The sequence below is a fragment of the Ammospiza caudacuta genome, chromosome 15, assembly GCF_027887145.1.
Source record: "Ammospiza caudacuta isolate bAmmCau1 chromosome 15, bAmmCau1.pri, whole genome shotgun sequence".
NCBI lineage: Eukaryota > Metazoa > Chordata > Aves > Passeriformes > Passerellidae > Ammospiza > Ammospiza caudacuta.
This window is the reverse complement of record NC_080607.1, coordinates 15,137,888-15,154,659: the sequence shown is the minus strand read 5'-3', so window position 1 is coordinate 15,154,659 and position 16,772 is coordinate 15,137,888. Positions and strand designations below refer to the sequence as shown.

The 16,772-nt window shown below is 45.9% G+C and overlaps 1 protein-coding gene across 1 annotated transcript; it reads right to left on the bottom strand.

Annotated features, from left to right (window-relative positions):
* Positions 1–11,354: 11,354 nt before the first annotated feature.
* HRH3 (histamine receptor H3) lies at positions 11,355–14,143 on the bottom strand. Its single transcript, XM_058814850.1, has 3 exons — positions 13,930–14,143; positions 13,086–13,252; positions 11,355–12,233 (listed from the first exon to the last, which is right to left on the bottom strand). The coding sequence occupies exons 1-3, from the start codon at positions 14,141–14,143 to the stop codon at positions 11,355–11,357; spliced, it is 1,260 nt and encodes a 419-aa protein (XP_058670833.1).
* Between the last annotated feature and the right edge of the window lie 2,629 nt (positions 14,144–16,772).

Sequence of the window (16,772 nt, the reverse complement as noted above, 5' to 3'; positions counted from 1 at the left end):
TTCTTAGCAGATTATTTAGTACCCACAGAGGCTTTTCACTCTTTCTGGCTGTGTTTGAGAATGCCAAGGGCTGCTCCAAAAGCCTCAGGACTTGAGTGTGACAGTGGTCACAAGGGTTGCAGGATGAAGAGAGAGGCGAGAATGTTGACCTCATGTTCAGAAGGCTTGATTTATTATTTTCTCATATATATTACATTATGACTATACTAAAAAGAATAGAAGGAAAAGCTCTCAGAAGGCTAGCTAAGCTAAGATTAGAAAAGAAAGAATGACAAAGGTCTGTGTCTCAGCAGAGAGAGACCCAGTGGTCAGTAAATCCAAACATCCACCCGAGACCAATCACCCATACACCTGTTGCACCCCACAGCAGCAGATAACCATTGTTTGCACTTTGTTGCTGAAACTTCTCAGCTTCAGCAGGAAAAATCCTGACGAAAGGATTTTAATGGAAAGATGTCTGTGACGCTTGAGGAGCTCCCAGCCTTCCTTCAGTGCTCAGGTGTCCCAGTCCCTGCAGGGAGAGCAGTGTTGTTGCTGCTGTGTGAGAAGCACTGCAAGTTTCCTGACACCTCCGGGAATGTGCCATTGATCCTGCTCTGGGCTCTTTGTTCTGCTGAGGTGACAGCACCAAGCTCCCAAGCCGTGTTCCTAACAGGCTTCAAAGAGGCTTTGCAGCCTCAGGTACTCCCTGAAAAGTGCCAAAAACCTCCAGCTTTGTTGTCGGAACAGCTCTTTGGAGAGGCTTGGGCTTCCTGTAGTCTTTAACCACTTAAATCACATTTCTCCAGGGTGCTCCTTCGCAGTTAGCATGAAGATCTCTTGGGTCTCGTTGTAGTGGAGCACAGGACTGAGGAGGAACCTCTGGTTCTGCTGGAAATAAAGTATTTGCAAAGGAAATGCATTTTGCCTATTAAAACAGAGAGGGAAAAAAATCATTAGTTTAATGGTGAATTGTTTTGGGGAGCTGCTGTGTGCTATAGGATGTCTTTCCACTTTTTTTTGGCACGGGCTGGGGTGGGTGGGCTTGTTTTGATTTAGGTTTTGGTGGTTTTCTTCCGCACGATTCCCTTTTGCTTTCCTTTGCTGAACCCTTTGATGGTGACTTTGCTCCTTAAGCTGGCCAGAGGAGAGAGATATGGTAGATTTTATTTCTCATTCTGACAATAAGCCATGGGAATTCAATGTGAATTGAAGTGCAGTCAATTCTATTTCCTGGAGAAGCCTGAACCATAATTTTGTTGAGCACTTTACAATTCTAGTACTCTTTTGTATTTTTTCAGTACACAATTACAACATTATTTCAGTGCTAATTGTAGGGGGGTTATATTTATTTTATTTTATTTATTTTCCGCTTTGTAAGTCCTTGGAAAATAGAAGTGGTATCAATTGCCTGGAAAAAGAAAATCAAATGCTAATGTAAAAGCAAGCATTAGAAAGGACTGCACTTTTAAACATGGGGATACTGAGGACTCATTGCATTACATTAACTAAAGCCTTGAATCTGTGTGTTTAAGCATGAGATGTTTTGCAATCTACTTTACTTACTGTTTCCTAAAGCACTTACCTAATTTTTTTTTTTTTTTTTTTTTTTTTACATTAGGGAAGGATCTTCCATTATTGTCTGAGTCCTTATTAAGAGTCTTCATAGTAGATTTGTGGAAAGTGAATAAGTGCTCTTGACTTGAACATGCTGAACAACCTGTTACCTGTTCATTAATTCAAATTAGAGACTGACAGTAGTGACTGTGAACCAGAGATGCTCTTGCACATGGGGTGGGATCTGGTCATAGTTTGTACAAGCTGCTGGACACGGATCCACCATCCAACTGCTTTTCTGTCCTGTCCTCCATGGGTTTCCAACAAAACTCTCCAACACCTGCACTGGTAGTGCACTGTTGTGGAAAGGGCTTTGGTGAGAATTGAAACAACCCCCTGACACTGCTAAACTTCATCCCAAGGTCAATGTGCGCCTGGCCTTTGAAGAACAATTCTGTTTTCTGCTAGTCTTCCATGCTGCAGGTCCTAGTGCCATTCTCCAGCAACAAATTTTTGTTTTTTCAAATAAGGATTAAATGTGCCTGCACTGCAGAAGTCTGGAAAGACTGCAGTTATTGCTTGGACGGGAGTATTATTATTTGGAGGGGAGGTTAAATTTGTATGCCAATAACGATAAAAGATGATTTTGCAACTCTTGATAACAGAACAAAGCTCCCTTCAGGCTGCACTCTTGATTTTTCTCTGAGCAGTTCTGAAATTAATCATGTGGTGTGTGCCCATTTTTCTGAGTCATAAAACCTAGCTGGTGGAAGGACAAAGGCAGGGAGATTTTCATCAACCTTGTTTTAATGTTGAGATTATGTTTGTCCTTCGTTTCCCCACTGAGAGTAATTTTTCATCTCCTCTTTTCTGATTGAAATAGAATTGTCCAAGGAGGCTTTAACAGCATCTGATTTGTCATCCATAGGGTTTGGGGTTTTTTTCTCTGCCCTTGTATGTATAAAATATAGCCCTGACTCCTTGAACTGTGCATTCCTTACTCAGCTCTCTTCTTTGCATGTTGCTATATTCTGCCATCAAGGTGAGGACGTGTATTTGTGTATTTTATAGACGTTTCCTGACTGATGAGTGAGAAGACCAATCATACTACAAATCCGTATGATTATGGTTTAATAACTCACTCGTGTCTGCACGTTCCATTTCATTAAGGCTGTGGTTGGTTACTTTGTTACAATCCATTTTATTCTGGTAACATTCAATTAATGTAATTGGAGTGAGTGGCATAATGCAGAGGTGTCCTGGGCTCAGTTTGGTGGGCTTTTAACCTGGCTGTAGCACTGCAGCAAACTCAGATGCTGTTATTTTATGTCATGATGAGTACAAGACACAAAACATCCTTGTGCTATTCGCATATGCTGAAAATGTTTTATACAGTCACAACCACCTTTTAAAGTGCAGGTTTAGAAATACACTTTAGATCCAGACATATTAAGACTGATTGAAAAGCTGAAAATGAACTGCTGAACAAATTAACTTTTGTTATTCAAATCCTACGTGGGGCCTTTTTGTCTTTGTAACTTGAGAAATCGATAGGCAATTAATGTGCTGGTAACAGTCAATATTTTAGAAAGCATCTGATGGTTTGGGATCAATTTTTGCATATGGAAAAGCTTCATCATGGTTTAAAGATTTCTCATTTGAATCTTGGCATTTGGGTTCTGATGCTTAATTACCTTTGAGACTGGAACATCATTATTTCCCAAAGACTTGTGAATCCCCACCCAGTGCTTCCTTTGTGCACACACTAATCAGCCACTGTCAGAAGTTACTATTCCCTCTCTAAATCCAGATAAATTAATCTCCCCCTAAAAGTGGAAAATGCTTATGACAAAAAATATTTGCATGAGGCAATGTAATTGCTAAAACACTGGTTGTCAAGAAGACATCTGTGATATTACAGATGAAGTATCCCTATTTTGATTATCTTATTCATGAAATCATACTGGTTTGTGGCTCTTCATTTCCTGTTGTTTTCCTCTCTTATAAATCAGGACGATGACTTTGGGCAGCCAGAGTGCTTTGTCCAGACAGGACTCACATTTATCACAATGTCCTGGTTTGACAAGGAAGTGAGTTTTGGGAAGTTGTAGTCAAACCAATGAGTGGTCAGATTTGAATATTGGCACCTGGTGTGGGCACTGAAGACAGGGATGCACCTCAGAACACAGGGGGTTAAAAGCAGAGCACTCCCAGGGGAATTCTCTTTGGTTCTGGTTGGGTGAAGAGGTCTGAGGAGGAGAGGGAAGCCATGTGGTCTGGGCTGGAGCTTTAGGTTTGCTGATAGATGAAATTAGACGTTGAAAGATGAAAGAAACAATGGGGAAGAAAAGTGCCTAAATTCAGTAAGAATTAGCAATTAAAAGGGAGAATTAGAAGTTAGAATTAAGAAGGAAATATTTCACAGAAAGAGTGATCAGATACTGGAATCATTTACCCAGTGAGGTGGTGGAGTCATCATCCCTTGAAGAATTCAAAAAAAGACTGGATGTGGCGCTTGCTGCCATGATCTAGTGAACAGTTAGAACATCGGCTGGACTTGATGATCTTATAGGTCTCTTCCAGTCTTGAACTTCTGTGATTCTGTGATTCTGTGAATTGTACATTAGAGGGAAATCTTTGGTATCAGGTGTATTGGGAAGTCTGAACCTATCAAGTACCTCAGCCAATGGGGAAAGAGAGAAGGGAAATTGGGATAAAAAGGGAGGCTGTGTCCTCCAAAAATCTGAGAGATCCCAGGGGAACACCCCATGGCCTCTGCCTTTATTCAAATAAAGCCAGAAAAGACTCCTCTGTCTCCTTTTTGGACAGAAACCTCTGGTGTTTGCAGATTAATTTTCCTAACAAATCGATATTTTCTTACTGCATGACTTTACAAAATGTTTCTTCTCCTCACTTACCCACCCCCACAGCAGACATGTAATGGAAGTTTAGAGCAGTGGTGCAAACGGGCAATTACTGGGATGCTGAGGTCTATCTAAAAAACCCCAAATCTGATGACATTAAAAACTCCAGAGCCAGGGGTTGTGGGTTTGAATCTTGCCCCACTGTGCTATGGGTTGGGTGCCATATTAGCTGTGCTTGTGCCCCTTCTATCTATAGGCTGAAAAAATTTATTTTATTTTGACAAGTTAACACAGCTCTGTTTCTAAATCAACCAAAAATTTCCAGCTTCATTAACTAATTTATGGCCATTAGGAAAATGGTTTTGATGGATGCAAATTTCATGGGTTTGAATTTTTTTTTCCAATTACTGTACCTTATGTTTCTGAGTGATTTTTAAATCTGATTTCAGTGGTAGAAACTGAATCACGAAAGGCTGAGGTCCAATCTTAGCCAGGCTTGGAAAAGCCTATATCCCACTGAATTATAAGCATTTTGAATTAAAATATCTGTCTGGATTTGGACCCTAGCAACTTGCAGAGTCACAGAGAAATTCTGTGGCAAAACAGATGACCTGGAATTTGGGAAATAATCCTCCAGTATCCACTTTACCCTCTTCATGGAACTGCAGTCCATGGCAGTGCTCAGGAGCTTTAGGAGAGCTCACTCACACAACTCTTATTTGTTTTATAAAGCATTCAGAAATTCTTTCACAGTAGATAAAACTTAATCTGTAGATGGATAACAATTGCCATGTGAAACATGTACAATTTACTAACTGGTGCTGCTAATTGATATAATTATCACTAATTAAATGTTCTAAAGATAGTGATTTTTGTAATTGTTATTCAATGGCTTGAAGAGGCTTCTGAAGCTGATCAACAGAACAGTTCTAGAATTGTATGTTAAGACTAAATTAAATTAGTGCTACAGAAGTTATTTTCCTGATGTATTTAGCCTGAAATAAAACTGATATCACATTTAGCTGACCAGGGCACTTGATGAATGAGTGCACAGTAGAAGATTTGCTTTTAGTTAATACCCAGGCTGAAAAATAGCTATATTCCCTCTTTCACGCCAGGAAAGCCTAAGTGCTCATACATTAATCGAGAAAATAATTGCAGAGAGCCACAAATGTGCTTGAATAAAGAAAGAACTTGTTCAGATTTTCTCAGAAAATGCTATGCCTATTCTGTTCTTTCAGTTAATAGACCTGCTTTTTCAAAGGGAATTTGGTAGATTCTGTCAGCACACAGATACCTCTTCAGAGTCTGTTGTAAAAGTGGCATTTAGGCTGACTAAAATTTATGTTCTGTGTTCTTTTGTTGTGAAGGAGGCAATTCTGATTTGATAACTTGTTATGCCACAGTTGGGAGTGATTAATATTGATTACAAATATTTCCTATTTACAAATGGTGACTGGAAGGCACTTTTCTGAAGTGGTGCACAGTGCTGGTTCTCAGTGAAGTAATTGTTGAGGTGAAAGCATGGTTATTAACATGAGTCAATGGTAATCACCTTAAATTCCTGATTTCCCCAGCTTTCAGTCATTCGTTCAGTACTGCTGGAGCATCTCTCAGGAGGTGAGTGAAGGAAAGGTGAATTTCTGGGTTTTTTCAAGGGAAATCAGTATAATCCCTGTGTTCCCAGGGATTATCTAATTTTTGAGATTGTCACTTCCTAGTAGAGGACAGGAGCATGTGGCACTTGTGAGGGGGAATTTCTAAGGTGTTTCAGCTCTTATCTCTCTGAAATACAGATGAACTGTTCTGCAGGCTTCTGTCTGCATGAGCTCTCCCCAGTGAGAGCTTCAGGAGGGATGTGTTGGGCATTTTGGTCCTCTGCTGAGGTTTTGTATTGCCCTGGTGCTGTATTCTTCCAATGACAGTCACATTTGACTTCAGTCTTTTCCTTACTTTGAATTAGCTGTGTGTCAGCATTCCTCTGCCTACACAGCTCCATAAAGTTTTTGCAACCTTCATTTTGGTTAAAAATTTTAATGACACCAACAAAAGACCTTTTTCCTTTCATGAAAGCTCTTGGATAACAGTTTAATTCCCAGAGCACTGACCATAGGCTTCGTAAAAGTATTACACATATTATTTTATCCCTGTATATTTTGAATACAAGCTGTATCAGAGGTATTAAATGGTGTTTTAACCAGAGTGGTCTATTAAATTTGTGCTTCTTAGAATCTAAGGTATAAATTATTTTCATAATGGAGGGTGATTGCTTTGTCAAACTGTTCTCAGTTCATGGACACTGCAGGGTGTACTTGCAGCCTTGTGTTCAAGGGTTTATATGCAACCCCCATTATTGTTTGTTCTTCAATAAACAGCTTCTAAAGGCTAAAGTCGTGTGTGAGCTGTGAGTTAACAGCTAAAATATTTGCCAGAACTCTTGTTGCCCTCCTGGTAGAGAGGTTGTTGTTTGTGAATGCTCAGAGAGATCTTGAATGAGATTATTAACTACTTTGCAATCAGTTTTCCTTCAGTGTTAATTGTGCTGCTAAATCCTAGGATATTGTGTTAAAAATAATTCCAAAGTCGGTGTCACACCACAGACACATTTTTGTGTTTAAAAGAACACATTTTTGTGTTTAAAAAAACACATGTTTAAGCTGTGGGTCCAGTTTTGCCATGAAGCCTTTACAACCCAACCAAAGTTCTTGCTTAGTGCCTCTAAATCATTAAAAAAATAAAAATCAGGTAATAGCATTTTAAAAATTGAACAATAGTCTTGTTCTTCCCCCACAGAAGTGCACACATAGCTCTACCTATGATGTTTGGTACTTGGATTAAGTGTTAGCTCCCTTTTGCACCCAGACTGTGCAAACACATTGTAAATGATGGAGTAAAAGTGTGGGGCCTGTAAATAAGTAATGCTCGTGCATCCTTAGCAATAAAAATGGTGCTGATTGAAGGAGCCATTGACATTCTGAGCTTGCAACAGGAGGTGCAGGGACAGAGCTGGGTTTTCTTGCCTTTGAGGAGCTCACAAGTGTTCCTCCCTCAGGTAGTGCGGGGTTTGTTGAAGTAAATACCAACAATAGTTTTAAATCTCAATAAATGGTGGTGCTGGATTATAGGTGAGACCTTTCACCCTGCAGAACTCCTAATTGCTGTTCTAAACCCCCATAATTCCTTAATCCTGCAAATGCAACTATATTGACAGAAAATTGTTCTAAGGAGGAAAGGAGGAGGCTTAAAGGTTAAGGGAACAGAAAAGTGCTGTGAGTTCCCTACTGTCCACAGGAACATCTGTGCAATCTTGCATGAAAGGCTGGCTTTGTGGTGTCAGAAATTGAGAGCTTTTCTCTTTTGTGGCACTCATCCAGGGCAGCTCTCAGAGTTTTTATTCTTGTCTGCAATTCTCACTTCAGAAGGAAAGATAACACTCCTTACTGTGCCTCATCTATTTGCAGAACAAGCTCTGCAGAGTGCAGGAGGTCTCTTTTAGGACCAGATCTGTACTGCAAAGTTGTGCTGGTGTCACTGCTCCACAGATGGGGTTGTGAAAAATCAATCCCCTCTCACAGAAATCACATTGTTCAAGTTCTTTCTGGCAAGGATATTAACCCCTGGTCTTTCCATCCTAGTTCTGCTGTGAAAATGAATGGTCATTTACAAACCATTAGCATTCTTTCAAATCAAAATATAATCACATCTTGCTACTTTCAAAGCCCTTCTCTGCCAGCAAATCTCATTAATTATCACAGACAGGTGTTTTTCAACAAAAGATCCTTGCATTCTCTCTTCTTCTCCAGCCTCCTACTTGAGCTAATGAAGCTTCAGTGATGTCTGTGGAACAATGGAGCAATTTCTGTAACTGCAGGTTGGAGAGAAAAAATAAGGGATGGTAATTGAGGAGGGGCTGGAGGAGAGGCTGAGGAGCAGAGTTCCTCTGTCTGTGCAAAGAGATCTCTCATTACTGGTGATTAGGGAGGAAGCATTTAGAGAGACAGAAAGAAAGTAGCTGTGCTAAAATTAAAAATGTTTTTTGGTAGTTTATTGATATGCAGATGCTGCTGTAGGAAAAGACCACAGACCTCTTTGGGGCAGCCTTTATGTCCTCGAGTTAATGGAGATTTGTACCAAGAGAGGGGAACTGGCATCACCTCCACTCTGCTCCTGTGGGAAGTCTCTTATCCAAAAAGCTCCCTGGCATGACTTGCAGCTGCCTGAATGCTGTTTACCAACACTCCCTGCATAAATTGGATGCTTCTCCCTGGAATTAGCCAGGTTTCTTTTCTCTGTGGAGATGAAGCCTCTGTGCTTCCCCAAATATTTGAATCATATTAATTATTACAGCAAGTCCTCCTTCATGGCTGTTGTAAACAGGTCCTGCCTGCTTAGCTTATGCCAAGACAATAGGAAAGAGGCAATTTTTTAGCCTGTAAAAATAAATGATACGCAGGTGTTTTGCTGGGCTGGATGACAAGCACCCCTGCCTCATCCAGTGGTTCTGCATTTTCATAATTCATATTGGCTCATGCCTAGAAGCTCCCCAGTCACTGCCTCTTCCAAATGCATATAGACATTTATATTCTGAACACTGACAATCAGCAGAATTCAAATACTCTTTTAAGCATATTTGAATTAGTCATCAGCTACTCTGAAACTTCAGAGCATCTCCCAACATTTTCAGTATGAAAACCAGGCTCAGGTGTGACCTCATGTCCAAGCATAAATAGTTATTTTTCCTTTTTATCTGGCAAAGCAAGAGCTCTTATTTCAGGAAGGAATATAAGTATCTTCCCTGCAAAATCCAACAATGAATAAAATTACCTTCAGCCAAGTATAGATAATTTTGCCCACATGGAGGTCAGAGACCATGAAAATACTGTGCAAAAGGAAATGCACTCTTTTCTTCCCTCTGGGAAAGGAAGGTGTCACACCAGGCACCTTTTTTAATCAGAATGAACGATCTAGTAGTTGCACCTCTCCTGTTGAGCACCTGAAGAGAACTTCAGCTGGAAACTGGTGCCTTGGGCACGTTATGGCTTTGTCATTTTTAAGTAAACCAGTGAGGTTTGTGAGTTATAGGAAGAGTTATTGCTGATGGAGCCTCTCCAGATCCCAGCTGCGTGTAACACGCTCTGGAAAAGACCAGAAGCTGGAGAGAACTGAGTGATGTGCACTCACCAGACCCTCAGGGGGCTGTCAGGAACCTGCTCACAGAGGTAAGAGACACTCAGCTGTTCCAGGAGCTGGTTTATCTGTGACATGTATATCTGCCTCCTCAGGTAAACCCGTGGATGTTCTGCTTCCAGTTGGATTTTATCAGTTCTGACAACAGCTTTTTCACCATAAAATATGCAGCAAGCTTCTTACAAAAATACTTTATTGAAGTTTTCAGAAGGGAGCAGACACAGGGAAAGGTACGAGCAGGCTCAACATTTATCCTGTCAATTCACAGCACACATACTTTGAGGGGTGAGTTTTAACCCATATATAACAAACTGACAGAACATGTCACAAGTCTGAAATATCACACACACAAGACAAGACATCATTTAAAACCTGACTTCAGGTGACAATACTGATCTACTTGACAAATATCACTGAGATACAGTCTGATGGCATTTTCTTTTTACTTTTAGCAGCAGCCAAAAGCAGTTTGCTTGCAGCAGCAAAATGTCATTGGTGATCACAACATCATAAGCTTTGGGGTTCTGCTTTACCACATTTGGGATTCTATTTGTAAATGGAGTTTTCAGACTTAGGATCTTGAGCTCCCCTGTGCAATACTGTTAAATACGAGCATTTGCCATGGCAACTAATTACTTATTTGTGTTACTACATCTCTGAGCAGTGCCAGCAGTGGAATTAATCTGCTTTTTGGTCATACTGCCTCTGTGCCCAAAGAGGCTGCAGAACAAATGGGCAGCTGTGATGAAGCATGAGATGGGAAGCAGAGTAAAATGACCAGGATTTTTTGGTAGGACCAAGGCTAGAGCCCTGGTCTCTTGAATCTTGTGCTCTGTTTAATTAGTTGACAGCTCTAAAGAAAAATTTCAAATTAAACAGTAAAAGAATTGATGCTTGTGTTGACTAAATCAGCTCAAGCCAGGTCTCCAATGAAATGAGGTATTTTAAAAGAAAGAATGCAAGATTTCTGAAACTTGAAAAATTTAAGAGGTCTGAAAGGAACATTTTAAAAAGGAACATAACAAAAACAACACAAGATTTGCATCTATCTGAGCTTGTCATTCCCTAACACAGTGCCAGAAGAGTATCTTTAAGATCCTGCAGGAGAGATTTGAGGATGTCTTTGGGTTGTCAGGATGGAGCCTGTGGAGAAGCTGGCACTGTAAACTCCTTAGGGCAGAGATCTGTCCCTTCTTGGGGTGTGGAAGGGACATCTATTGCACCCCATGAAACAGGGATCCAGATTATGGCTGTAACAAAAATAGAAATGAGATGTTTTCCTTCTGAGGTTTGTTCTTTTCTTTCTGTATCATCATCATCCATGTGTAATAGGTGTGAAGAAAAATCTCTCCCATTTATGAGGAAGATCAGGTCTGCCAACAGCTAAGCTGTAGTTTAGCACACTAGTTTAAGCCAGATATTTATTTTTATTAGCTCTTTCTTTTCAGTTTTCAGTTTATTGGAGCTAAATGCTGGTGCTGCTCAGGCTGACTAGGTGGCAGCAGAGCTCTTTTGTGGCACCTGCAAGTGGCGGACACAGATTTCCCTACCCGTGGTTAATGTCAATAAACCCCTTTATATTTCTCTGCGGTGGGATTTTGTTGTTGATGAACTAAAATAAGTTAATTGTGGGCTCTCTTCTGCCTTCCTCACCTGCCCCACACCGCTGCTCCTGGCTTCTTCCAAGGACACAAGCTCCAGTCGCACACCAGTACAGCAGAAGTAAACCAAGGCTTGTCTCATCCTCACACTGGGCTGGCTTCACCCTCAGTAGTTCTGAAGGGCATAGTGAGGCTGAACCTTCAGCTTCTTGGGGCAAAGGAGTTTAACAAAAGCCCTCCTGAAGCTGGAGTGGCAGAGAGGGTACAGGACGGGGTTGACAGCTGAGTTGATCCACAGCAGCCAGAAAGAAGTCTCATACCAGAACTCGGAGATGCACTGGCCGTGGCAGCCAGCGCGGATGATCATCAGGAGGGTGTACGGTGCCCAGCAAACCCCAAAGATGCCCACAATGATGGCCAGTGATTTGGCCACTTTCTTGTCTCTGGAGAGCCTGAAGTGTTGGGTTGTGCTCTGGGACACGATCTTCACCCGTTTCTCTGAGGACAGAGTGGAGGCTGAAGTTTTGCAGCTCTTTTTGTCGCAACACTTGGGTTTCCTGGAGCTCTCCGAGCTCATTTCCAGCAGGTCTTTGGCATCCAGGCTGGAAGTGGAGGCTGCTGCTTGAGCTTTGCTCTTAGAGAGGTCGAGGGTTTCAGCTGACTCCTTCTGCTCCCACTTACAGCATTTCAGAGAAAGCTTTGCCTCTGGGCTCCTTTCCATCTCCTCAGTGAAGGACTGGTTGTGCACTTCGTGGAGAACGTCCAGGCGCATTTTGGTGCGTTTCTGGATGTTCAGGTAAATGCTCAGGTTGAAAAACATCACGCTGATGAAAGGGGTGAAAAACTCCAGCGTGGAGGCTGTCATGAGGAAATACCAGTTGTAGAAGAACTCGGCATAGCATTCCCCACTGGGGATGATGCTCTGGCCTGATATGTACTCCCAGCTGATAATGGCAGGTCCGTACAGCAGGAATGCCAACACCCACACCATCACCATCTTCAGCACTGCTTGCCTGGTGTTGCCTTGCTGGGCTCTGTAGGCGACCTGCAAGAGGAAAGCCTTGTCTTACACACAGTCCCACACCCCAGCTGGCTGAGGCTCCTCACAAATGGACTATTAGCAATCCTGGTAAAGTTGCTAGGCAATCCCCCAGCAGTGCAACAAATTGATATGCCATAGGCAACAGGAGCAATTGCTAGATAAATCACACTCTTACAGGGAAGATTTAGAACACTCATTTTACAGCTCCAAAATATGGTGTCTGCTAAGTGGAAATTTACTGGTTTGGTTGGAGCTGGCAGCTGTCTGCACCCACCAATTACTGAGCTGTCCCAGCTCCTCCCTGTCAGTCCCAAGGAGAGGGACTTGACCAACTCCTGGGCTAAATCTGTGTTGTATTTGCAATCAGGGAACGAGCAAACAGCAGTGGGTCAGATCTGCCTGGGAACTGCTCATTACCTCCTGCAAAAGGCCAAACATTTTGATCTCCCACACTCTCAGAGACCTCTCCACATTCCCTGCCACAGCTGGCAGTGCTATTTACTGCCGTGAAGCTGCGAGTCTGACTGCAATCCACTTGTTTGTCCTGGGGATAATAAGCTCTTGCAAGTTAGTTTACAGTCTGCTTACCTGGCTGGCTTGCTTGTACACTACTACCCTGTCACCTGGGAAGGGAACACCTGCACAACGGGGACTGAGCCTTAAGTGATTTAATCATGCCAGGAATGCTAATCTGAAATCACAGCTGAATTTTGCATTTGTGGATGGTTATTGCCTCCCAAGCTGAAAAATTCATAATTTCTGGAGGATTCAAAGAACTTTTAAGTATTGCAGACAATCTGGAGAATAAAGCAGGCGGAGAGTTATGTCCCTCTCAGCTGTCATGACAGGACTCACCGCTCTTGTCACCGAGAGGAACCTGTCGTAGCTAATTAGGACGATGTTGAAGACCGAAGAGGTGCACAGCAAGTAATCAACCACCAGCCAGAGTTTGCAGAGGCTTCTCCCGAAGATCCATCTCCCCGTCAGCACATAGGGCACGTACAGGGGGATGCAGAAAGCGCCTGCAAGCGGAGGGGTCGGTCCCGATGAGAGCCGGGCTCTGCCCGGGGGGACCCGCGGGCGCCGGGGGCTCCTTCCCTGTGCGGGACCGGGACAGCGGGAGGGGAACGGGACAGCGGGAGGGGAACGGGACTGTGGGAGGGGAGAGGGACTGCGGGAGGGAACCGGGACTGTGGGACGGGACCGGGACAGCGGGACGGGACCGGGACAGCGGGAGGGGAATGGGATAGCGGGAGGGGACCGGGACAGCGGGAGGGAACCGGGACTGTGGGACGGGACCGGGACAGCGGGAGGGGAATGGGATAGCGGGAGGGGACCGGGACAGCGGGAGGGGACCGGGACAGCGGGAGGGAACCGGGACTGTGGGACGGGACCGGGACAGCGGGAGGGGACCGGGACTGCGGGAGGGGAACGGGATAGCGGGAGGGGAACGGGACAGCGGGAGGGGACCGGGACAGCGGGACGGGACCGGGATAGCGGGAGGGGAACGGGACAGCGGGAGGGGAACGGGACTGCGGGAGGGGAACGGGACTGCGGGAGGGGAACCGGGACTGTGGCACGGGACCGGGACTGCGGGAGGGGACCGGGACTGCGGGAGGGTGTCGGGGGCAGGAGCGGGGCCCGCGGGAGCAGCCGGGCAGCCCGAGTTGCTGCCGTGCCGGTGCCGGTGGCACTTTACCTACGAGGAAATCCGAGATGGCCAGGTTGAGGAGGAAGAAGTTGTTCTGGGTGCGCAGGCTGGAGTCCGCCACGAAGGCCAGCATGACGAGCGCGTTGCCCGCCACGGTGACGGCGATGAGCAGGGCCATGAGCGCGCCCAGCGCTGCCGTGCCCGCGGCCGCGAAGCGCCCGGCGGCGGCGGCGGAGCCGTTCAGCGCCCCGGCGCTCTCCATGCCCGCGCCGCTCCCGCCGCGCCGCCGCCGCGGGGCTGCTGCCCCTCCCCGCCCCGCCCGCTCCCGCCTCCCGCTCCGGCCCCCGGCACCCTCGGTGCCCCCCGAGCAGCCCCGAGACCCCCAGAGCATCCCTAAATCCGCCCAAGCGTCTCTCTGCGTGCCGCGAGAGCAGCCCTGAGCATCTGCACAATCCCACGGAGCTTCTCAGCCCGGGAGCACCTTTGTACTACCCAGAGCATCCCTTCATTCCTCCAGGGCATTCCTGAGAATCCACACATTCCCCTCTCAACCTGGTAGCATCCTTGCATTACCCCGGAGCATCCCTGATCCCCCCCCCAGAGCATCTTCTCCCATTTCCCTTCCCTTCTCAAACCTGGAGCATCACTGCATTACCTCGAAGAATCCTTGCCACCCCCTAGAACACCTCTACATCCCTCTTTCCCCTCTCAACTCGGAAGCATTCTTGTATTCTCCCAGAGCATCTTTGCATGCTGCACAGCAACATTCCTGCATCTCTCCAAAGCGTCCACCATGAATTTATTGCTCCTGCGGGATCTGTGCCTTAATGAACAGAAGTGAGGTCAGAACTTCATTTGCCTTTTAATCAGCCAGGAGGGCTCCCTGGGCAGGTGGAACACAGAGGGTGATGATCTTGCCTCTGCTCCTCGTGGGCAGCAGGAGGAAGAGGTAAAGCTGTGTAAGAAAAACTGAATTCTTGGTATGCAAACCAAGGAGTCCTTGGGGCCCCAGCTCCAGGAAGGTAATTCTTCCTTCTTCCACCACTTGTTCCACCACTTATTCTCTAAAGAGAATAACTTCTCTCTGAGGATTTGTTTCAGCTGGTGATTGTGCAGGATGAAGTCACCTACCACTGCACAAGCCCTATCCTTGGTGCCTGCTGCAGGTGGCAGGACAGAAAACATCCCCACAGGTATTGCCACAGGGGCAGGATCAGTTCTGCTGTCAGCACCTCTGGAGAACAGCACGGGGATGTGCAGAGCAGCAGCTGCAAACACAGAGAAGGGTTCGGGCTGCAGACCCTGAGCAGGCATCCTTCTGTCAGGGGAATTCGAGAAACATAGAGAACGTAAGCAACGCAAGAAAACTGTGCAAACCCAGAAACGAGCCTGTAGTTAAGGCCCAGGGGGTCTGCCACCTTCTGATTGCTCCAAAAGCTATTTTCACCTCAGGAGCTGCTACAGCCTCACCGAATTCCTCTCGAAACACGCAGCCACAGCCGCTGGCGGCGGATCCTGCTGGGAGAGCTCTGCAATCGCTGGGAATCGCTTGCAGCCGGCAGAGCCGAGCACTGAGGGCACTGAGGGCACTGAGGGCATTTCTCCCGCAGGGTGTGGCCCTTGTGGCACCCACCAAAGGGTGGCCTCGGCAGGAGCCAGCCTCACCCTGTCCTGTCCCAGCCCGGGGCCATCGCGCCGGCTCCGCGCTCCGAGCCGGGCTTGCCCTTCCAGCTGTGCGCGCAGTGAGCCCGCAGCTGCCCGCGCCTGTGTCCCCCTCCCTCCTCGGGGACACACGAGTGTCCCCAGGCCGGTGTTCCATGGGTGGCCGAGGCTCGGCTGCTGCCGCATCCCGACGGAGGATGTCACTGTGCGCTCGTGGAGCCGCGGGCGGCAGCGCTGGGGATGCGGCGGCCGCAACTGCCGGCTGGAGGGGCTTGGTACTGCCCGAGGGGGTCAGAGCTAGCCCTGGGGGTGCTTGGTGCTCCTTCAGCACTGCCCAAGGGGGATCAGACCTAACCACCCACCCAAGCACCCCGCCCGGGCCCACACTGCACCACAGCCCAGCAGACAGGACGTGAATTTTATGCTGATCATCACAGATGCGATGGAGAAGGAGTTGTTTTGGCTTTTTTTTTTATTTTTTGACACCTGTGATGTTTAATGAACCCACGAATCACTTTCACTATGTGGCAGTTTGTGATCTGGTGTTATTTGTAATCTCCAGCCACTCAGTCAAGCATTAGTGTTCATTGAAATGTTCATTGAAATGTTTACAAATTCCATACAATGGTGTGTGTGCTGTGCAGCTCCCATCCCCAGGAGCAGTTTGCTGTTTGTTAGCTGCCAGCCATTTATTCAGAATTTTCACCGCCAAACCCCCTACTTTGTACCTAAGATAATTTATGAAGTGATACAATACAATGTGGACAAATCACAGTTATTTTTTATCCAGAGTAAATTTCTAGGATTGCTGGATAAATGAGAGGTGATAGAGCTCAGATTACAGGTTTCCTGATCCTCATGTTTCTCTCACTTCAGCAGACAGGACAAGAGTATTTCTAACACATCTCAGGAAAGGAAATCACACAACTGTAGTTCAGACATGCCAGCAGATGGTCTGGCAGCTCACGTTTGGAGCTGGCTCACACAGCACACCTGCCATGTGTAGGTACCCCATGTGCTCATAAGTGCTTATATAATTTCACTCGGGGTGTTCTGAGCACCCTGCATCAGGCCATGGGCAGGGAGAGCTCCTGACTCAATCCCTGTGATCTGCAGTGGAACCTTCCTGGATGGTCAGAGCTGCAGCTCAGCCCTCGGCCCTCCTGAGCCTCATTTCTGTTTGTTCTGAGGCTGTGCCTGAGCAGCAGCAGCAGCTGGGGGTGGCACAT

What these genes read in the sequence shown, in the direction of transcription:
- HRH3 (XM_058814850.1), bottom strand. Translation starts at nt 14,143, where the DNA reads ATGGAGAGCGCCGGGGCGCTGAACGGCTCCGCCGCCGCCGCCGGGCGC. An exon ending in CATCTCGGATTTCCTCGTAG is followed by an intron (nt 13,253 to 13,929) that starts GTAAAGTGCCAC and finishes CTCCGCTTGCAG; the next exon opens with GCGCTTTCTGCATCCCCCTG. An exon ending in TCCTCTCGGTGACAAGAGCG is followed by an intron (nt 12,234 to 13,085) that starts GTGAGTCCTGTC and finishes TTCCTCTTGCAG; the next exon opens with GTCGCCTACAGAGCCCAGCA.